This window comes from Typopeltis vanoorti, chromosome 22, assembly GCF_054136105.1.
Source record: "Typopeltis vanoorti isolate ZY-2024b chromosome 22, IOZ_Tvanoo_1.0, whole genome shotgun sequence".
NCBI lineage: Eukaryota > Metazoa > Arthropoda > Arachnida > Uropygi > Thelyphonidae > Typopeltis > Typopeltis vanoorti.
This window is the reverse complement of record NC_143570.1, coordinates 90,086,468-90,110,267: the sequence shown is the minus strand read 5'-3', so window position 1 is coordinate 90,110,267 and position 23,800 is coordinate 90,086,468. Positions and strand designations below refer to the sequence as shown.

The window sequence follows — 23,800 nt, the reverse complement described above, 5'->3', positions numbered from 1 at the left end:
AAGTATTGCAATCACAAGCAGTAAATTCATTTTCCGATCGTATGATTTAGCATCTAAGACTACAGTGGTATTGCCTTTGTCAGTTTTGGTGATAACAATATTCTTATTTCTTATTATGTTTTAGTGAATTTAGGACTTTTAATTCTACTGATGGAATATTCAATTCTGATAGCTGGGCATCATAGATCACTTTGGCTATTTCAAAATACAGTCCAATGGCTTTAATACTAGACAGATGATTGGTACTTTTTTGTAATGTTGTGTATGAAATCTAGATATGGAATATGTTTGGGCAAAATCACAAACTTATAACCTCTTACTGGTACATTTAGCTCATCTTCAGTTAGAGGCCAGCCAGATAAATTAACAACCCAGCAGGTTATTTAGTTGTATTTTTCTTAGTTCATTCTATTAAGTATTTTCTATCGAGATTTATGATACTTTTTTCAAACGCTTTAGTGCCTGAATTTTTTGAAATATCGATAACCATGTATAGCAAGTCTTGATTTAATGTATTTGACAGATCAGCTTCCAATGCAGTTGTTTTTGTGAAAAAAAAAAAAAAAAGAAAAAAGTTTCATCTTCTTAGAAGACTTCATCGGGTGCATAACATGAGAGAAATACCAACAAGCATTGCAAGAGAAAAAATCTATAAATTAAAACACTAACATATTAACATTTGAAGGCATTCCGTGTATCTTTTCATTATTGGGTGTGCACACACGTTCAAGATCTCTTGAATACCAAAGTCGGATAGCAGCACAGTGATATGTGTGTATAAATACACACACACACACACACACACACACACACACACACACACACACACACACACACACACACAGTAAAACCCCTTTTTTACACTTTTCAGGGGACTGATGGAAAAAAGCATAAATAGCAGGAAATGTAAAAAAAAAAAAACATTAAAAAAAAGCTAAAAGATGACTTACTGCTAATATGTGAGTCTATATACTAGATTACAAAATTTAATAACTGAAAATAAATGAATTTACAATTACTTACATTTATCTAATTGAAAAAAATCTTTAATTGTTGATTTTTTTGCTTTTCGTTTTTTTGACATAGCGCAAGATTGCTTTGCATTGAGTTCAATGCTTGACCTGTTTTTTACTATCGTGTTCAAAGTGGACACGGAGAGTCTAAGATCTTTTGCTAAATGCACACATGTTCCGGCATGCCAATCTACACGTCGCAGAATTGCCATCTTTTCTTCTACAGAAATACATTTTCTGTCTTTTTTCTCCATGTTACTAACATGAATAATTCGTACTGTGATTGAAAAATCATGGTATGGCTCATCACTACATTACTGCTGCAAGCATGCAAGTCACTATGATGGCAGAAACTAAACTACAGTCGAAAGCAGCGCCATCTGGGAACAAAAATGAGCAGATTTCTGCAGAAATCGATTCAAAAATCAGTATTGCCACCCGAGAAAAAAAACGCAAATCACGGGAAATAACGTTCACATCAAGCTGTTAATGGCAGGAAAACAATATATCGTAAGAATAGGCCTTAAGATGGGACCAACGGAAAATGATGTAAATGGCAGGAAAACGTAAATTGCAGGAATGTAAAAATGGGGTTTTACTGTATGTGTGTGTGTATATATATATATAATATCATCATCATCAATAATTCCCTGATATGAACCCTCAAGGGATGTTCAGGCCACCATGACAGTGCTACATGATTAAGTTTACATTATTATTAATCTCCTATCAACAATTTTCCTCCAAATTAGTCTATTACTTGTGGACACTCCAGTATTATGGGTTTTTTGTTTGTTTGTTTTTTTTCTTAATAAGAGAAATGGTTGGTTAATACCACAGATTTGTATCCAGGATATTGTTATGATAAATTAAGAGATTAAGTGAGAAAAGGAAAAAATCAACAAAAATAATATTTATTTACAAATAAAATTAGTGTAGATTATTTTTGTAATATCTTAAATGGTGTGTGTAAAATGTTTATGTTTCGCATGCACTATATATACAATTTTGCGTTTTAAATAAATTTATCTCCTAAAGAGAAAAAGGACTACACATTTAATACAGCTAAAAAACATAGCCAGACTCCTACCAGGTACATCCCTTGGATGGCAGATGAAGGAAGTTCCAACAGGTTGTTCCAAATAAAAAATAAGGAGCCGTGGACCAAAGGGTGTGGAAAATGAATGGCAGGCCAGCCACACTAAAATGCCAAAAACTACTATGGATTACACGACCACTGGGAATACATCTCACACTACTGCGTAATGGGGTATCTGACGTGCCAACACAAGCCTCACATAGTGTTGGTGAGCAATCTTCTATGTGGTCAACAAAACATGATAAGTATATTGCTATTGTAAATATCAGATCTCTATACAAAGCAGGAAAACTCCAAATTCAACAAGAAAATCTGAAAAGGATAAATTGGAATATTATAGGAATCTCGGAAACTCGCTGGACAGGAGAAGGATGATAGAGGGAAAATTATTATATTTGGGAAGAAGAGAATGTACACAGAGGAGTTTCAACTCTAATAAAACAAAATATTACTGAAAGTATAACAGATATAAAGCCTATCTCATCCAGAATAATAGGAATTAGACTAAAAGCCAAAGAAAAAGGACTACACATAAAGGTTATTCAGATTTCCACACCTGATACAAGTCATAATGAAGAAGACATCGAACTATTCTACAACAATCTTCAAAAATAAATAGATAACACAAACTCCAGAGACATCTTATTCATAATTGGAGATGTCAATGCTAAGATTGGAACTTTCAGAGAAGAGCTAAAAGATGTAATGAGGAAATTTGGAATTGGAACCGAAAATGAAAGAAGAGAAACTATGCCAAATTTTTGCAAAGACAATGTGTTTACCATAGATGTTGGAGGCTTAATGGATTGTATACAGCACTCAGAAAGGATTAAAACAGACTTTAATACTTACTATATTTCGTATCAGTCACTGAGACATCTTCAGGGATTAAAAAAAAAACTAATGTAACATATACACAAATACCACAATACTAAGCCAACCACATGGATGACTCTAGAGTCCTATCTAGGTGGAGCGCCCTCTATGGGCAGTTGTAGATGGCCTGGAATGTAAGGTGGGATCTCTGATGATTAGTGTTTCCCAAATATTAGTAAGCTTAATGCAACCATATTTATTTAAGATTTGGTTGATTTCTGAGAGCTGCTGCAGATTCTAAAAATAGTCTCTTTTTTGAATGTACTGTGGTGGAGCATGGTAGTTTTTTCCCAAGAGATCCTATGGGCTGTATCCAAGACATGATCAGCCAGGCCTGACTCACCATAGTCGTGGTTGCAGATGCATGACTTGTGTTCCTCTAGGTCAGGGGTCTCCAAACTACAGCCCGCAGGTCAGATGCGGCCTGCAATATGATTTTATCCGGCCTGCCAATTGGACTAATTTTTCAATAAGAATCCGCAAAAAAAAAAACACAGGGTGTTGATAATTTCAAATGCATTAATTAAAATTGTGTTGAAAATATATTCCCGAATAGCAAAAAGTAACTGTAATCCAAGTTACTGTCTTTCTGACTGTAAAAGGTCGGTTAAAATGGACTAATGAAGAAAAAAAAATTGAATTTTACAAAATTTTACAAGCAAATTTGAAGAAATTTGCTTGTAAATTTATCTCTATTTTTGGGACAACGTATCTTTGCGAACAAACTTTTTCCTGAATGAAATATATCAAGTCAAAATACAGCAAATTTATCTAACGAACATTTGAAATCGCTACTTGTAATTAACAGCGGAAGGCAAGCGGGCTTTCCAGTTAGAGTTGCAGAATCGTTTTGGGGAGTTACAGGAGGAAGGGGATGATCCGGATGGAATGTGGGACCATCAAAAATACGGTTGCGTTAGCTGCCTCAAGAACTGTGGGAAAGAGAAAGAGGAGGAGAAAAGCATGGTTTAATAGACAGTGTGAAGAAGCTGTAGCGAAACGAAGGGAAGCACTATTGAACTACCTAGCGGATAGCAGGAAGAAAGCTGCATATGAGAGGGTGAGAAGAGTGGTGAATATATGTCTAAGCAGGGAAAAGCGGAAGTATCTTAATGAGAAAATGGCTAGTATAGAGAGAAATAGGATGACAAATAATGGACAGGAGATGTACCGGACGATCAAAGCCATGCGAGGTGCCCAGACACAAGCGCAACCATAAGAGATGAGAGTGGAAATCTATTAACAAACTCAAAAGATGCTCTCGCTCGGTAGCGTAGATATTTTGCGAACTTGCTGAATGTCAATATCGGAGGATTATACTCCTTATCAAACTGCTAAACCATTTATTGAAGAGCCGACATTTAGTGAGATTACTCGTGCTATCTGCATGCTGAAAAATAATAAGACTCCAGGAGTGGACTGCATACTGGCAGAGCTCCTGAAGAATGGTGGGGACGTCCTGCTGGAGCAGCTGCACCGACTCATCTTGATGATCTGGCAAGAAGAATGGCTGCTGGATGAGTGGAAGGAGTCGCTGATCATCCCAGTATATAAGAAAGGAGATAAGACTCAATGCAGCAACTACAGGGGCAGCTCACTGCTGTCGACTGGCTACATGGTGCTGTCTAACATCATGCTAATGCGCCTCACACCATATGCAGAAGAGCCTTGGTGACTACCAGACGGGTTTCAGGAGGAACCGTTCTACAATAGACCAACACTTCACGGTGCGCCAAGTTTTTGAAAAGTGCTGGGATTATAACTGGGAAGTTCATAATATTTTCATAGACTTTTCTAAAGCCTATGGCTCAATGATACGCCCAAAAATATGACAAGTGTTAGAAAAGCTGGGAATTCCTCGAAAACTCTGAAAAATGGTGCAGGTGTGCGTAGCTGGTTCGAGAGCAACGGTGAAAGCAGAAGGTGACCTTTCGGACCAGTTTCAAGTACAGACCGGTGTGAAGTAGGGTGATGGGCTTTCTCCGATTCTCTTCAATCTAGTGTTGGAAAAAATAATTAGAAACGCACAGCAAGTGGCAGGTGGAGTCGACATAGGGGTGCAAGTTAGGATTCTTGGCTACGCTGACGACCTGAACATTATGGCGCATCAAAGGGACGATGTGGTGGCATTGGTTACTGCTATTGAAGAAGCTGCAGAAGAAGTTGGCCTGAAAATAAATGCCGAGAAGACAAAATACCTTTTTATGAGTCGCCATGCTGCTCAAGATCCAGAGGGAGCTGCACAGTTTGAGAGGGTGAAGGTATTTAGATACTTGGGTTCTTTCGTGACTGAAGACAACAAAGTTGAGGCTGATGTCCAGAGTCGGGTAAATGCTGCGAATATGGCCTATTATCAGGTGTGTCCCTTTTTGCCTCGCACTTGCTGTCTTGGACTACAAAGGTGGGGCTATACAAGACTTTGATCAGGCCTGTTCTCCTCTACGGTGCTGAAGCGTGGTCTCTCACAGCGAGACAAGCCGATCACTTGAGAGTATTCGAGAACAAGATGCTACGACATATCTATGGAGGGGTCATGGCAGACGGAGTCTGGAGGAGGCGGTCCAATGCTGCCACACACTTTATACAACTTGGCAGACATCTTGATGGAGCTGCAAGCCCAGCATCTTCAGTGGCTGGGGCACCTATACCATATGGGTCCCGAAAGGACTGTGAGACAAGCGTGGGAGCCGCCAGGAAGACTGAGAAAGAGATGGGCGGATCAGGAGAAGGAAGACCTGCAGGCTGTCGGGCTGGAGACCAGAACGTGGCAAACAGTTGCAGAGGACCGTACCCAATGGCGACATGTGGTGCTTGAGGCCAAAAGTCCCCCCCCTGGGCTGATAGCATCTGGCTAATGTAATATGTAATGTACTTGTAATTAGCACTTTTATTTTATTTTTTTTTTGTGATAAAATATAATTTGAATATAAAATATTAATTTAGATATATAATTGGAATAAAAAATATAGAATATAAAATATAATATAATGATAATTTGTGATAAAAATATGAGAATTTGCTGATAGTGTTCGTTGTCATTAATATACGATAATTTAATCTCACATACTCTGTAATCAGTTTTTATCTGCTTTCAATAAAACTCATATATCCAGTTCTAGAGCTTTTTTTTTTACTATGGGCTGCTGAACAGCGCTGAAGTACCCAATGTGGCAGCCCTCACGGCAAAAAGTTTGGAGACCACTGCTCTAGGTGGATGGTTGCTGATCTGCTGTCCAAAGTATTCTAGCTTACAGGAACACGGTACTTTATAAACTCCAGGCACTGAGAGAAGAGGGAGCTGATCTTTTGTAAAACAGATAAGGGTAGCAAGTTTGTGGTGAGGCTTAAATGCTGTGCGTAGGTTGTACTTGTTTAAAATCTTGGCTATTTTTTCCGATGTAGATTTAGGATGAAGGATTAAACTAAATTTATTATAATCTGACCAAGTGAAAAATAAACTTTCAACATCTTTCTCTAAATCCAGAGTAATTTAAAAAAAAGGTGGCACACCGTTTTGCCAGCTCCTATAGGAGGAGATGACCTTGCTAATGCTTCTGCCTTGGTATCTCCACTTGGGCCTGGCTCCCACTGAAGAGACCCCAATAAAGGTCGAAACTAGTCTAGGTAGTGACCTTTCCCTTAATGCATAACATTATACATATCCGCAAGGAGATGTGTTTTGCATTATGGGAGATACTGAGATAGGAGTGTTCGTAGTTTGCTCCACCTTTGCAAGGAGTCGCCTGGTGTTGTATCACTTTACCCCAGTCCTGAAGATACTTTCAGGCGCAAACTTTGTTTGCACACACTTGGATAAAGGATTAAACTAAATTTATTATATCTTTCATAGTTGTTATCCAAAATGAATTCAGACACATTTCTGAATGCTTCAATCTCAACGTATGATCGTTACTTATATCAATTAATTCTTCAGCTTCTATAAGACTTAACTCACTCATTGCTGACGTTGACTCTACAAATGGATTTCAAATCCAATCATATAACTTGACTGAAATGTCTGGAAAATAATGGTCAATTTTTTCTTCTAACGATGTTAAATGACTGTAAATAAGCTTTTGCAGATCATTGTTCTTACATTTTCTGGAGGCAACTTTAAGGAACATTTCTACATTGTTGGCGCTTAATTTTATCTTCCACATTTTTTTTTTTATCTTTAAAAGCTTTAATTTTATCTGTAGATGTCAAAATATTCTCATTTCTTCCTTGCATGTTGGAGTTCAGCGTGTTCAGATGATCAAATATGTCTGTTAAATAGGCTAGTTTGGAACACAAAATTCATCTTGTAATAATTTATAGAATTCTGGTTTGTCTTCATTTTGGAAAAACATTAATATTTCTTCTTTAAGTTCAAAAAAATGATCCAATACGCGACCTTTTGAAAGCCATCTTACTTCGGTATGAAGAAAAAGATTCTTTTAATGAGATTGCATCTCTTCACATAGTCCTGCAAATATTCTAGATTTTAATGGTCTGGCCTTGATATAATTAACCATCTGAATGATTTCTTCTAATACACTTTTTAATTCCAAGCCTATTGTCTTTGCCACCAATGATTCACGATGAATGAAGCAATGAGTCGTTATAATGTTCTCATTTTCTTTTCTAGCAAGGAAATAAACCCTATTGTAATTCCAACCATAGAAGGTGCACCATCTGTACATACACCCATACAAGTTTTCCAAGATAGACCATTTGTATTAAAATGTGTTCATTATATCAAAAACATCTTTACCTCATTAACATGGTTGTAAATTCCATAAAATTTTTAAAATGAATCTTTTCCTGTCGTAGTTTTTTCGAATTCCTTGCAGCATAGAAATTCTTCGATAATTTTATCATCTTCAGTGAATCAAGTAAAAACAAATAAGTGTGCTTTACCACCGATATCAGTTGACTCATCTAACTGCAAACTGAAAAATTTTGATTCGATTATTTTGGTTATAACTGACTTTTTCAATATCGACTGACAGATCATTAATATGTCTACTCATAGTATCATTTGATAATGGAATCTTCTTTATTTCTTCTTCTGCCTCAGTACCAAAAATTGTTCTCACAATTGCTGAATAGGCGGGACGAATCAAGGTTTCTCCAATAGTATGAGGCTTTTGGCTTTTCATCTTAAGTATGAGGCTTCATTTCCTTCGCAATTATTTCGGCGACTAAATAACTCGCTTCTTGAACTCGGTCGGAAATTGTAAACTTTCTTACAAAACTTTTACTTTGTTTTTCTTGTAATCTTATTAACTCTTTGAAATATTCAGGATTTTTATTCGACAAGTTGTCATGTTTTGTGGAGAAATGTCGCAATAATTTGCTAGGAACCATAGCTTCATTTGACAGAACCAAACCACACAAAATACACTTAGGTCTGGGAATTAATTTATCACCACACCACGTAAATCCCATTTTTAGATAGCTCTCTTGATATAAATGAGTTTTTACATTCTTTTTCATTGTTCCCTTTTTACATGAACTTATTCTTTCTGTTTCTGTTGTTTCATTAGTGCTTTTTTGTTGCTGAACGTTAAAAATAGTCAAATCTTCATTAATGCAAGTATCAGTTTTTGATAATTTATTAGTGCAAATTGGTTCATTAGCTTTGCTACAAATAGACATTTCTTGATCGTCAGAATCTTCACTTCTTTTTTTAAGGAAAAAATTATTCATGATTTTGAAGGGCATATGTAGCTTTAATATTTATTTTAAAATTTATTTCAAGTAAATAATTTTTTTTCCGGATGGAAAAAGGAAAAACATTTGTTTACAATGTCTCTCGTTATAGTTGGAATATATAACAATAAGAAAAACCTCTACTCGCTGAATTTAACGACTTTAATATCGTACTTCGTTTAATCTCACCGATGACAAAAGACTCATGATTTTTGTTTAGGGGAAATGATCATGTATAATACTTGTCACACTGAACAGAGAAATACTAAAACAGACAGCAGGACACTAACTATTCATCAGTTCATTTTTCCCGGTATTTATGTGCCGTCACATATCTAGTTACGACGACACGCGGTGATCTAATGAAATCCCAGGATATAATATAAGAGTGATACAAAAAATGATAATTTTTATATACGCTTCATCCATTAAAATCAAAATATATAATTTTTTTGTTTTTGATTTAGTTATTTGTGGCAATTGAATATTTCGCTTTTTTTCAAATAAACAATTCAAAATTTCGCTGCACCCTTGTGGCACCCAGTTTGAGAACCACTGCTCTAAAGCATATGAAATATGACAAAGCACCAGGGATAGACCAAATTCCATCAGAACTCTGGAAAGAAGGAAAGTAAACTACTTTAAAATTCCTTACCACACATTTCAACAAAATCATTAAATCAGGAATTATGAATAGGAAATATTAGAGACCAGGAATTATCATACCAATTTACAAAAAAGGTGATAAGAAAAATTATAAAAATTACAGACCAATCACATTACTTAGCCATGCTTACAAAATATTTACAAGTATTACAGAACAGAATAAAGAACACATATGAGATCATCCTTAGTGAAGAACAGGCAGGCTTCACAAACCTATAGACAGCTCACCAGCCATGCAAGAAACCAAGACTGCTGGAGGTTGTTGTGGAAACATGGAAGACTCAATCCATCCCCGACGGAAGAGGACAGTAAGTAAAACATAAACATTATATAAGATTCCTTCTCTTTAAAATCACAGGATTTTGTGAGAATACACATTAAGCTCATAATACAGTTTTCTTAGCTCTCGATAATGGCCATAAAATATAAATTTCTTAACTCATACTTGTTTTTCTTCTAAAACAAAAAAATTATTTTTGCAAATCATTCTTTAAAAAAAAAAAAAAAAAAACATTTCCTTCGTATCTTCTTTGCAGTATCAGTTCCTTTCCTATTTCTTTAGAATATGAAGATAATTTTAAAGTTCCCTGTTTCCTTGAGGAAGTTTCATCATTAACCAAAAATACAAAAAATTCATCTTTTTTGGGGTTACAATGATTATCTGTAACATGTTTTCTTCATACTATAAGGAACTGTCTGATGCTTTGGGAAAAACACTATATAATCACTTTTATCTGTCACAACTTTACTTCATAATAAGGAAATTCATCTGTTAATTTTGGGATAACTATTTGTTTCCCTGAACTCTTATCCATCTTTCTGGCTTAAGAAATTCCTTAAAACTATTTTCTCCCAAAAAACTTCTAACCCTTTTTGAATATAGTCTCTCTCTCTCTCTCTCTCTGAAATGAATGCAACAGCTGTTCTATTTTTTTCTCACTTACTAATGCAACTGTCTCTTCAGAAATAGAACGTTCGTGCAAGCGCACTACTGCCTGACACGGTAAGCAACATGGCGGTGAGATGAACGCCACTTATAAACATTTGTAATTACAAGAAATAATGCATTTATTTTTATACATTTTGTTTAACTATATGATAAATATTAATAAAAACAATAATAACAATTTCCTCCTGCAGTAGACAACCAGTAGGTTGTCTACTGCAGGAGGAAAATTGGAGGAATATGATGTTCCTGAGTTGATAAAACTATGTCCTTTCTATGTGAGAAGGAAACTGACAGAGTTTAAAAGAAATATTGTGATAAGATGCCATATTGCAGGCCTATCTGGCAAATTGTTGACAAATTCAGCCATCTCAGGTCAACAATTGTGCTACCTGCAGTAGACAACCTACCACACTCACCGAATGTGATCGTGGGGTGCTACAAAGAATATGTAAAAACTGACAGCAATATGAAAGCCCTACATTAGCCAAACCAATAATCAGTGTCGTCTTCAGTAGTGCAAAGAGCATGTACAATGGGTCATGGAAGCTTTCCAAGCTTCCACGTGTTATGGAGCAACGAATCATGCTACATCCTCTACTGAGCAGATGGACAGATATGAGTTTGGCAGATGCCTGGTGAATGTCTCTTACCAGACTGTGTAAAGTCAAATATGAAATTCAGAGGCGAAGTGTGATGGTATGACCTTGGACCTCTGTTTGTGGTGTCACAAACAATGAACTCCGAGAGGTGTATCTAAACATTTTGGACAATGCAATGCTTCCTACTTCCTGGCATTTCTATGGAACTGACCATTGTTTCTTTCAGCAAGACAGTGCACCATGCCATAAGGCTGCTGCTGTAACTGCATGGTTTGTGGACATGAATGTCACCACATTGACTGTTCTCCACAGAGCTCTGATCTCAATCCTATTGAACGTCTGTTTAATGAACTGGAGCAAGCATCAAGTCATGTCCCATAGGATTGCTGCAGTCATCACAGCGAAAGGAGGTCCTACATCTTATTAAGGTGGGCACACCATGGCTGTTTGTTCTTCACACTATGGTGTCCATTGACTTCTTTCCAAGCAGTGTATAGCCTATGATGTGACATGTGATATTATATGCATACTTTATGACTTCTTGTATTCAGAATTTAAATGTTTTTACCATTCCCTGTATGAAGCTTATGACATACTGAGTGAAATATATAGGAATAATAAATTCTATTTAGTTTTCTCTTATGTGCAAAGCCATTAATTAAAAAATTATATTATGTCTAATTCTCATGTCCCTATTAAATATCCAGTAATATATTAAAAGTAAAACTTATCAACCTGATGCAGCAATTACTATGCAACATTTCAGTTTCATGAAAATTATGTTTATGTATGTAAATTATTTAAAATGCATTAAAATTTCTAACACATAAAAGAAATTATCGATAACATTAAATCTTTTAATTATGATTAAGTATAACATACCTAAGTGAAATGAAATGTTAAAGAAAACATTATTAGGATGGTAACCATACTGGTCTAGTTCGCTGTTTATGAAATACATGAATGCAGGTCCAGCAAGTAGAACCATAACTGCAAGAAATAGAAAATATACAGTGATAATAGCTGAAACTTAAGCATATAAAAAAATTAATCTGGAGTCATATTTCTGAAGACTGCATTTTATTTTTGATTTTCTGAAATGTATCCTCAAGGGAAATAGATATGCAAGGAACAATGGCAGTTCAACACAGTCAAAGATTAAATAATCTACTTGTCCTACTTGGCTCCGCATCATCATTCCCCCATTGGGGGGGCATGATGATGCGGAGCCAACACACACACCACCACCACTACAAAAATATTAGTGTTTAATGAGGTATAGCCATAACTAGATGATTAATGTAAGGTGGTTCCCACAATGTGAATAATAAATATGTACGTATGTATGCATTTATGTCTCAGCATCTCTATATTCTTTTGTCAGCTGGACTGGTTTAGCAGATAACATCTTTGCCTATGGGTCTGAATCTTACTGTAGCATGGGTATTTTTTTTTAAAGTCTAAGTGAGACTAGATTACTATTATCATTACACCCCATGGAATCAATGAGTCATTGCAGGAGGTCCATCACTCACACAACTCATCACACTGTGACTTGAATGCATTCACTGTTACCACACTTCCAGACAATGCATCCAACTACCTACAACTCTCCATGCAAAAAACCTACTCATCTCCCCCCCCCCCCTCCAGCTCACACCTTCATTATACAGCTCCCAGGGATGTCCTTTGTTCCCCCCTATCTCCACCCATTCTATGAAAAAACTGATCCACATTAATCTGGTAATAACACCCTTACCAACTTATATGTATTTGACCATCCCCCCATCCTTCTATCCACTAGACTGCAATTTGCATTCCCTCAATCTGCCTTCCTATTCTACATTCCAGAGACCAGAAACCACCTTAGTCAATTACCTCTGAATGCATTCCAATATCTTTTCATCCTTTTGACCAAATCTGTGCACAGTAATCCATATATGGTCAAATAATCGAATAATAACATCCTTACTCTGACATGCCAGTGTTCTTCATCATTCCCATAATGTGTTGTGCTATCCTCATAATTTTAGGAAACTGTCCCCAAAATTTTAGGTCCTCATCTACCAACACTCCCAGATCCCTCATCTCCTCCACCTCTAAAATATCCACCACCAATCTTATGGGGGGGGGGGGAGTCTGAAAAGTTCTGATAACACCTAGAACAACAATGATATTAAAGCAACTGATATAACCACAAGAAAGAACACACAAGGGTATAAGAGCATAAGTTACATCATAACTCTGCTACTAGTATGCTTTTTCTCGTGATTATATCAGTTGCATTAATATCATGTTTGTTCCAGGTGTTTATCAAAACTTTCCAGACACCCCCACTCATATGTTCTGCATCCCAAAATTTAAAACCTTACACTCTACTACATTGAACTAGCAGCCTCATTCATTTCTCCATTCAGAAAGTCTACTCAAGCCCAGTTGCAAGGCTACAACAGCCATTTGTACTCATCATATAATTTACATAAATTAAACAGCAATGGAACCAAAGCAGACATTTGGAGCATTCCCTCAATCTGCCTTCCTACTCTACATTCCAGAGACCAGAAACCACCTTAGTTAGTTACCTCTGAATGCATTCTAATATCTCTTCATCCTTTTGACCAAACCTATGCAAGTAATCCATATTCTGAATCCTGGTCCTCACTAGCCTCTCTAACACCTTTACCACAACTCGAGACAAACAGACTTCTGGGATATCACTCCCCCATACACAACTTGCTCATACTCTCAAATCCTGTGTATCAATCTACTATCCAATCCCATAATTGCCAGTTTAATTACCACTTGTCATGTGGTAATCTATCAAAGGCTTTAGCAAAATCTAAATATACCACCGTGATACCATTTGTCCAATACACCTATCACCTTGTTATAGTAAGTAGATGGCTAAAACATGATCATCCTTTAGCAAACCCATGCTGTCCATCAAAAAGAATGTTGTCATCAATTCAATTCTGAATCCTGGTCCTCACTAGCCACTCTAACACCTTTACCATAACTCCAGACAAACAGATTGGCCTGTAATTCAAAGCCTTGTTCTTAACACTCCTTCATGAAGAACAATTCTGCCCTCTTTTCATTCCTTTGGGACTTGGGCAAATCTAAGAGGCAAGTTAAAGCTGTTATCAACCCCCTGGAACATCCCCTCAGGACATATGGTGATATACCATTAAGTCCTACAGCTTTATTGACATCAAGTTTATTCAATTCTTCATCTACCTCTGATCACTCACCACCAGTGGGTCATCCTCCCTTCCCACTGTTGTCAAGTACTGCACGATGTTACTTTCATGAGGATGAAACACGCTTATTATCTGCTCATTTAACATCTCTACTGTATCCTGCTCAGTGGTCATCATTTTACCATTTTCTCCAACCAGTGTCATCCTTCCATAATCATTCTCTCTTCTAATGACCATGTGTAATGACTTTTGGCCTCATTAGCTAACTGCTGCTCATACTGTGCTTTCACTATCCTTTTCAAGCGATTTACCTCTCCTATTTGCTTTCTGTACTCCTCATGCAACTCACTATTACTGTGACTCATCTTATGATGCCTCCATAATACCTTCTTCCAAACTGCATGATTCATCTTTTCATTCATTCATTTCATAACCACCTAATTTGACCATTCAGACATTGCTGCCACCAGACAGTTCCTGAACAGGTCCCAAGCAATATTACTCTTCTTTCCTTCCAATTCTTTTCTTCATTCTATGATATAGCTGCAAGCTGTCTCCTGAGAATTGTCATAATATGCCGAATTGTCATAATATGCCTTATAGTTCCATGTATATCCTATTCCCACAGAAATCCTCAATATGGCTGGTTACCTCATGGTCACTCTCACCAACTGGAGAGGGGTTCAACGTCTCGTTTGCAATAACACTCTCTAATGAGATAATTAAATAAAACTCTTGATCCTCATGTACCCTCTGTTACATACTGCCTAAGTAGTTGGTCCTCAAATAATGAAGAAATTCATTCTCTTTGACCCCAGATGCTGTCTCTTCATTCCAGTCTATATTATCATAATTAAAATCACCCATAACCATCAGCCTGTTCTTATTAGATAGTATACATTACATCAGGCTGTCCAACCTTAGGTAATCTGAGGGCAGCATTTAAAAAAAAAGATTTATCTGAGGGCAACATCACAATGAGTATCTAGTAATTTGGTGAGCAGCAGCGACATAACCTCGATAGCTGAACAAATGAACAACACTAATTGATTGCTCATGTTCCCTGTGAGCGTCCGGAGTATGCATTGGAACAAAACATGTAAGAGTAAGAGTCAGTGTAAGAGTCCTCCTTTGACACATCTAATATTTGAAAAACACGTGTGTATAAAGTGATGTAAAAACACCAAATAAAATTACCAAATCAAGATTATTGATTAGTGATAGAATTAAAATATCCATGAGCGTGATCTTGAAAGCCATTCTATCAAGTAGTTTGTTTTGTACAACTGTCTGAAGCAAAAGTGTTGTCTCTATCCCTTGAAATGGATAAAATTGAGTATCGCTCAGTTATAAAATTCTTTGTAAAAGAATGTTTAACACCAAAAGAAATTCATTCGAAGTTCATAAATGTTTCTGAGCACTCTTCTCCTTCGTTTTCGACAATTAAGAAATTAGCTGTCGAGTTTAAACTTGGACATACCAGCTTTGAATATAATCCATGTGAAGGACGTCCAAAAGGTATAACAACACCAGAAATTATTGATCAAGTGCACGATATAGTATTGGATGACCAACAAGTCAAAGTGCGTGAAATTGCTGAGACTATAGGCATTCAAAAGAACACATAGGATATATTTTGCATGAAGAATTGCATGTGAAAAAGCTTTGAGTAAGATGGGTGCCGCGCTTGCTCACAGCAGATCAAAACGCACTCGCATAAAAATCTCTGAACAGTGCTTGGAGCATTTTGACAAGAATAAAACTGATTCTGTGTGTCAATTTATTACTATGGATGAGACTTGGATTCACCATTACACACCAGAATACAAATAGCAGTCGAAACAGTGGGAAGCCGGTTGTTCAGAGCCAACGAAGACAAAATCAGTTCCATCAGCAGGAAAGGTCATGGCATTGGTGTTTTGGGATGCTAAAGGCATTCTGTTTATTAATTATCTTGAAAAGGGTAAAACAATAACCGGGGAATATTATTCTCATCCTTTAACCAGACTAGATGAAAAAATTCGTGAGAAAAGACCCAGTTTGCAGAAGAAAAAAATAATAATCTTTCATCAGGGCAATGCACCTGACCACAAGGTGTTTTGGTAATGGGAAAATTAAGGGATGTGCACTATGAAATGTTGGAACATCCACCTTATTCCCCAGATTTGACTCCCTCTGACTTCTATCTCTTTCCAAAACTAAAACTCTTTCTCACTGGTCAGCATTTTGCAGATCTTACTGAGAACCACTACAGGGATGGGATAATGGTGCTGGAATAAATGTATTAGTCTTAAGGGAGATTATGTTGAAAAAATATAAATAATTTCGAAATTATACATTCATTTTTTCATTGTTTGGCTGAGAACTGTTCAGCCCACCCTCGTAATGCACATTTGATTCAAATTGTTATTTTATTTTTTCTCTCATGAAAATCAAACCCCAATGGCAGGCTGCATAAAATTACTCTGGCTGCATCCGGCCCACGGGTAGTGTTTTGGACAGCCCTGCATTACATTCTCAGCACCCACCATATCAACAGGTCTGTAACAACACCCAACTAGATATTTCATTCTGTTCGAAACCAATTCCACTATTTGCTCCTTTCACCTCAACTCTAGATGGAGATAACTCCTCTACTACCATCAACATCACTCTTCCTCTTCTTCTATCTTGCCTATCCTCACGAAAAATATTATTATTATTATGTGACACCTCCAGGGAGTCCAAGGATTCATCTTGGGAGGGTACTCTACTTCATTAAATAAAGCTCATCATCTCCACTACAACTTAATTATCCAACTACGACACTATTACCATCAGTGGCATCTATCACCCATCGTCACCAACAACGGTATTTTTTGTCTGTAAATTGCATGTGTTCTGAAGGCCGATTTGTCTGTATGTGGGATGAAAAACCCAAGTTTCCGGGAGAAAAAACTCTGCTACCACCATATGAGATTGGCTAACTCACCTTCAACTGAAAAAGCCCATATAAGGATTCCCCTCGTCCATATATCCATCCATGTCTGTTCCTGTCAGAATGTCATCCTCATCTAACATGTCTCACGTATTCCAACAATTTTTGGATGAATATACTCTTTTAATGCTACAATTTCACTTCCTTTATTTCAAATACTTCTAACATGTGTAAACATACATACTAGCTTATTTTTAGTTCTATAACAAATCTCTCCAACCCCACTCCTCAGTATGTGACTCTTCTCCTTCTTGGTCACTCATATCTATCTACTGATCTTACACATCTCCTCACCCAAGGATGCTGGGGAAACAAATCATCCTCTCTTGCACACACCCATCCACTTCTGTATCCATCAGCTACTCCTCTCACACAGTGTTTCCCTGTCCACCCTGACCCCCCCCCCCCATTTCTCTTGTGTTCCTTCTCTTTCATTTTCACAACTTATCAGTACATTAATAAGGCTCTCCTATCCTACTTATCTGCTCTTACCAGTTGGAGAAACTGCAGCAAGTTTCTCCAGCTGACTTATCAAATACATTTAGATGTAGTCTATCTCTTTTATACAACCCCATCCATCCCTCAAATTCATTCCACACATTCAGAAAATGAATGCCTTTCTCTTCACACATCTCTGCTAGCATCCTACCCATAATCCTTGCTTGCCATCTCAACTTTTCATTGCAAAACCAACCCTCCTGTAGAATAGAGGCTTGAAAAAGTACAAGGTTTAGTGTTTTGTTTAGTGTTTTTGAGGAAGTGGATTTTCTGCTGCTTAGTCCATCCAGTTCCTGTACTATCTACAGGAACTGGATTATCTGTTTAGTCACCCACAGTACTAAACATATGGTAGGTTTACAGTTTTGTGTGAATTCCATCCATGAATGGTTTACAACCTTTCACACAAAAAAATTATCTGCAGTTGATGTGTATTATGGCAAACACAATTATAAGAAATTATAATTGTGTTTGCCATAATATTATTACGGCAAACACAATTATAAAAAGACACAATAATACACCATAACAAACTATAGAAAAGTTCCAGCCTATTGCCGTTTTAAGTACACTATTAAACAGTGAAAGCTTAAAATCTTCATGATAGAAGAATGAATTTCCTAGCAAAATGATGTCACATTCTCTATACTCAAAACTTTCATTTGCTGAACACAAACACATATTTCAACTTAAATCTACCCAGCACCATCTGGGCCATTACTAGGAAGGGATATACAATATGTAGCCTCTCCTTCTCAAGTGAACCAACCCTGTGTTTCCATGGTGTGAGCTGTTTTATAGATACCAGATGATCTTCATCACGTAGCAAAATACCACCATCCTGCTTATTTGTGTAAGGATGAAGTGGCTAAAGCTATGTTTGGCCTCCAAAGCAGGAATCCTGGCCTCTGTCCTACCCTCACTTCTGCATGCAGTGTCAGTGATACCTTTCAAGGGCATAGGGCATGCCAAACATACTTAGAGACCCAGAACCTCCTCCATTTCAAGAATACATCCATTAAAATGGTGGCACCATAGGCCAGCCACCAGACAGTATACAGGTCCGAATACATCAGTAACAAGTCAACTTGTGCATAAGCCTGTTGTGACATATTCTGCCAGGTCATTCCTGAAGAGGAAGTCCAAGTAGTAGATGGGAGGCACTGTGGAGGCACTTTCTATCCAGTCACAGGATAGAAAGGAGACTGGTTGCTTTCTGTATGAGCTTTATGTTCATGAGTCTTTACATGTAACAATAAGCCAAAAATGAAACAAATAATGATGGCAACACTGAGATAAAAATAAATCTCCCTTGACAATACATTCAAACAAATCAAGCAAAGCACAATATTCCAAACATACTGCAATCATTACCATTCGCATTCACTTTACAAACATCCGTGGCAGTTTGACAAAATCATGCTTTCTAGGTGCTAAGATCAAGGGTGTCAGTGATGTAAGGATTTAGAGAGTGAAGGCGAGAGATGTTTATGTTGGCTAGTACAAACGATTTAGCATGTATAATGTGTGGTAGCTGAAAGAGATGCTAGTGCAAGCAAAAAAGAGAAGAGTGAGAAAGTAAAATTTGTGAATGTGCTGCCATGTATGATTGGGGTAAACTGAGACAGATGACCATGATTGCAAATTAGTCAGTGTGCAGACTGTGCAGGAGGATTGGTGTGAAGCCTGTGGATGCATGGGGTGAGTTTGATGGAAGGATTTATATAAGGTGGATAACTTGCATTTGAATGGATTTGGCATCAGACATCTCCAGAAAGTGTTGTTCAGTGAGAGTTTGGAAGTGCAGAGTCAGCGAAACAAGAATGTTTGGGAGAGGATGTAGTATGGAGGATGGGTCCAGGCAACCTAGAGATTAGCAAGCAAGAGAGTGATCATATGATGCTAAATGTAGCACGCAAGTTCTTAAGTTTAGTGGGCTAAGTAAGCAACACAAGGTGTAAAGGAAGTTGTGAGATGAAGGAGATACTGCAGTTTATGAATATTAATGGCAGAAGTATTTAAAATAAGAGTCAGCCAAGTCTCACTAATTCTTATAACTTTTGACACTGGTTAGCTCAACATTGCCAAAAGTTATAAGCATTAGTGACACTTGTTTGACCAAGGATGATATGATCATAGAAATAGAATGCAAGGGATATGGAAAAGGCATGCTGTTAGAAAGATCCTAAAAGATCTGTAATTTCTGCTGATTTACTGAGTGTTGTCTTAGATTAAATGGTGTATTTTTAGTATATTATTGTAGTTTTATTAGTATAATTATTGCACTATAGCATTTTATAACATAATTGCAGAAATATTAGTTTTTACTACTCATAAGAATGGTGCCGAAACTCATCAAAACAGGGCAGTGTTTAAAGCTCAAGTTGTTACTACTGAGGAGAGCAGTTGTCCTGATGAACAAAAGTGCTGCTGCAGTGATGATGATAATTTCTCTGAGGATAAGCTGACATTAGAAATATCTCAATTAAAAGAAATTATTAGAAAATCCACCAGAGAATTAGAAAAAGTGGGAAAACATTTAACTAAACTTAGACAGGATAAGAAAAAGGAAAGGAAAACAAGGCCCCCCCATTGTTTTCAGCAAGGAACCCAAATCAACATCAACAGAGTTCTAGATTGGTACTATCAACATAAGAAGCCTGAATGGCAAATAAACAGAGCTAGCTGAGAAATTGAATAAGTACCAGATCGACATAAAAGGGGTAACTGAAACAAAAAAGACAAAAACTGGCGAGATCTTTCTGGGCAATAAATACAAAATGTTATATTCAGGCAATGACAATCAAGGAAAAGAAGGAGTAGCCATCGTATTCAACACTAAATACGAGGCTAATCTTCTTGAATGGTAGGCAGTCTCAAGTAGAGGGATGTGGGCAAATATCAGAATGGGGAACTGGACAATGAGACTTATTTGTGCCTATGGTCCCACAGAAGGTTCTACTAAGGTAGAAGTGGAGGAATATTTTGAGACTTTAGAGAAAGCAATTGACACGATAAAAAAAGGAAGATTTGGTACTTGTTGGGATCCAAATAGCAGGAAATGATTGTCAGACATACAAAAATATTTTGGGAAAATTTGGAGAAAACAGCAAAGCTAATAACAATGGCAAATACCTGTTGGATTTCTACTCAGGACATTGACTGGTTATTACTAACACCATGTTCCAACTTAAAACTTGCACAAATTCACATGGAGAGAAGAGGCAAGGAATAAGAAAAGTCTCATTGACTACGTTATTGTTGATAGTGATGTTTTCCAACTGGTGCAGGACACTGGAGTGTACAGAGGATTTGAAATTGGAAGTGATCACCATTTAGTTTTGAGTAGGATAAAATTGAATTTTATATTGAAAAGAGAAATTTTTTAAAGTGAACTGAAGTTGAAAAGCTCTCATATGTGAACTGTAGACTAAAATACATAAACATTATTGAAGGAAAAATGAAAGAGTTTGAGAACAGGAACCAAACCTTGGAGATTCAGTGGTAAATCCTAAAGAAAACATTGATTGATTCAGCCACAGAGGCATGTGGTGAAGTTGTCTGCAAGGAAAGAAAAATGAGAACTCCATGGTGGACACAGGAAGTTAAAGAGGCAGTGAAGGAAAAGAAGAAAGCATATTAAAGTTCTTGGCAAATAAGTCAGCCCGTGCCATTAGAGAATACAGAGAAAAATACAAGAAAGCTAAACACTGTGTAAAACTTGCTACACAAAAGTCATGGCAGGACTTTGGTAAGAACATAGAAAATAAATATCAAGAAGGTGGCAAGATATTCTGGAAATTGTTGAAAAATTTCAGAAATGGAGGAAAGAGTGCTTTAAAAGGAATTAGAGATGATAAAGGTGACATGAAAACTGGAGAAAAAGATATCCTTGATGTATGGAGTAATATTTTTAAAAAACTGCTAAATGAAACAATCAGTGACAGTACAGTGTTAAAAATACACTCAACAGGCATGCAAAGAGGAATACATATCTGTACTTAAAGTAGAAAAAGCCATCAAAAGCCTGAAATGTGGAAAGGTAGCTGGAGTCGATGATATTCAACGAATCAAGTATGGAGGTATAAAAGTCTTACAGTTGCTGCACTGCATAGTTCAGAAGATCTGGATACAGGGACAAATTCCAGATGATTGGAGTAGAGCTCTCATATATAAAAAGAGAAATAAAACTGAATGTGAGAATTACAGAGGTATTTCCCTACTAAGTGTTCCTGGTAAGATTTATGCAAGTATATTTGAGAAACGATGAGAAGGATTGTGAAAGGGAAGCTTGGTGAAGGACAAGCTGGATTCAGGCAAAATAGAGGCTGTCAAAATCAGATTTCCACTTTAAGACAAATAGCTGAGAAATCATAGGATAATAATAAAGATCTGTATTTAAGTTTTGTAGATCTGAAAAAGGCATATGACAAGGTGCCAAGAGAGAAGCTATTCAAAACACTATGGTTATATGGTGTCAATGGGGCATTATATCAAGCAATACTTAGTCTTTATTTGAGTTGTAAGTCAGCAGTTAGAAATGAAGGAAATACAGGAACATGGTTTAATGTTAAATCTGGTTTTAGACAAGGATGTACATTATCCCCCTCTGTTATTCATTATCTATATGGATCACATTATGAAGGAAAGTAGTATTAAACATGATATCAGAATTGGAGATGTTAATCTCAGCTCTTTGCTTTATGTAGATGATGTTATATTTCTAAATAAATCTGGTTTCAAGTTTGCAAGATTCACTAACTAAATTGAATAACTGTTGTAATAGATATGGTGTGAAGACCAGCAAGAACAAGACAATGACAATGAAAATAGGCAGAAACATTGAAAATATCAACTGCATTGTGAATGGAGAAAACCTATAGAACAAGTAAAGCATTTCAGCTACTTAGGCATGATTTTTAGTGAAGATAGTAAATTACATATGGAAATAGACAACAGAATTAACAAAGATGGTATGGTAGGAAGTCAAATGAATAAATTTATATGGAATAAGAGAGAAATTAGTCAAAACACTGTGTTCAAACCAATGCTAACTTACGTATCTGAGAGCTGGATCAGAATTAAAACGCTTGACCAAAGACTCGAGACTGTAGATGTGAGAGTCCTGAGAAAGATTAGGGGCATGAACAGATGGTATCAATGGCAATATCATATTGAAATTGAGGATATTAGGAAAGAACTTGACATTGTCAGCATCCAGGAATGTGTTAGCAGTGCTAATCTTAGGTGATATGGTAACTTAAATAGAATGGGAGAGGAAAGATTAGCAAAACAAGTGTTCTCTGCCAGGTTGGTAGAAAAAGACCATGATATAGGTGGACTGATACAGCAAAAAGTGCCTTAGAAGACAGAAATACAAGATCTGATAATGTTGGAGTCTTTACAGGTAACAGATTGATTTGGAGGAAAATTGTAGATAGGAAGTTAGTGGTGATGAAGGCATCCAACATGCAACTCGGGAAGAACAGAGGGCTTCCACAAGTAGAACTTGTTTTTATGATGTGTCCAGGACAAACCCGGAAGGAAGCTTGGTCACGGATGTTGCTGGTTGGAAAAGGGAGGCGCCCTGTTTCACAAGAAACCACAGAATTGGAACTTGGAATGTTAGAGGTATGAACCAAGGTAAGTTGGAATAATAAAGATGGAAATGCAGCGCAAGAAGCTGGATATATTGGGAATAAGTAAACTTAGATGGACAGGAATGGGCCATTTTCAGTCAGGAGACTATATGGTGTATTACTCAGGACATGAGACAAGTCGTAAAAATGGAGTATCTTTCTTACTCAGGAAAAAGATAGCTAGGTATGTATTAGGTTATAATCCAGTGAGTGACAGAATCATTTCTCTTAGAGTGAGTGGACATCCAATGAATATGACCATCATTCAGGTTTATGCACCTACTACAGAGGCACCAGAAGAAGACATTGAAGAATTATACGTCAAGTTACAAGAAGTGATAGATGCAACACCAAAGCGAGATTTGTGGCTACTTATCGGAGATTGGAATGCAAAAGTGGGAAAAAACTGAGGAACAAGGAATAACAGGTCGTTTTGGTTTAGATATTCGTAACACTGCAGGGAAGAGACTAGTTAAGTTTTGTGCAGAGAATTCTTTGTTTTCACACATGGATATCACCTGATGGACAATACAGAAATCAAATTGACTATATACTTGGAAAAAGAAGATGGAGCAGTGCAATTTAGTCTG

General features: G+C 36.8%; 1 protein-coding gene across 2 annotated transcripts in view; it reads right to left on the bottom strand.

The window, feature by feature from the left end:
• The window catches only part of LOC150094558 (uncharacterized), a 170,205-nt gene that overhangs the window by 37,683 nt on the left and 108,722 nt on the right, over positions 1-23,800 (bottom strand). For both annotated transcript variants that reach the window (XM_090412329.1, XM_090412327.1), the window contains exon 6: positions 11,779-11,886. In XM_090412329.1, the coding sequence (XP_090268455.1) occupies positions 11,779-11,886 (108 nt within the window). The remainder of the gene's footprint in view (positions 1-11,778; positions 11,887-23,800) is intronic.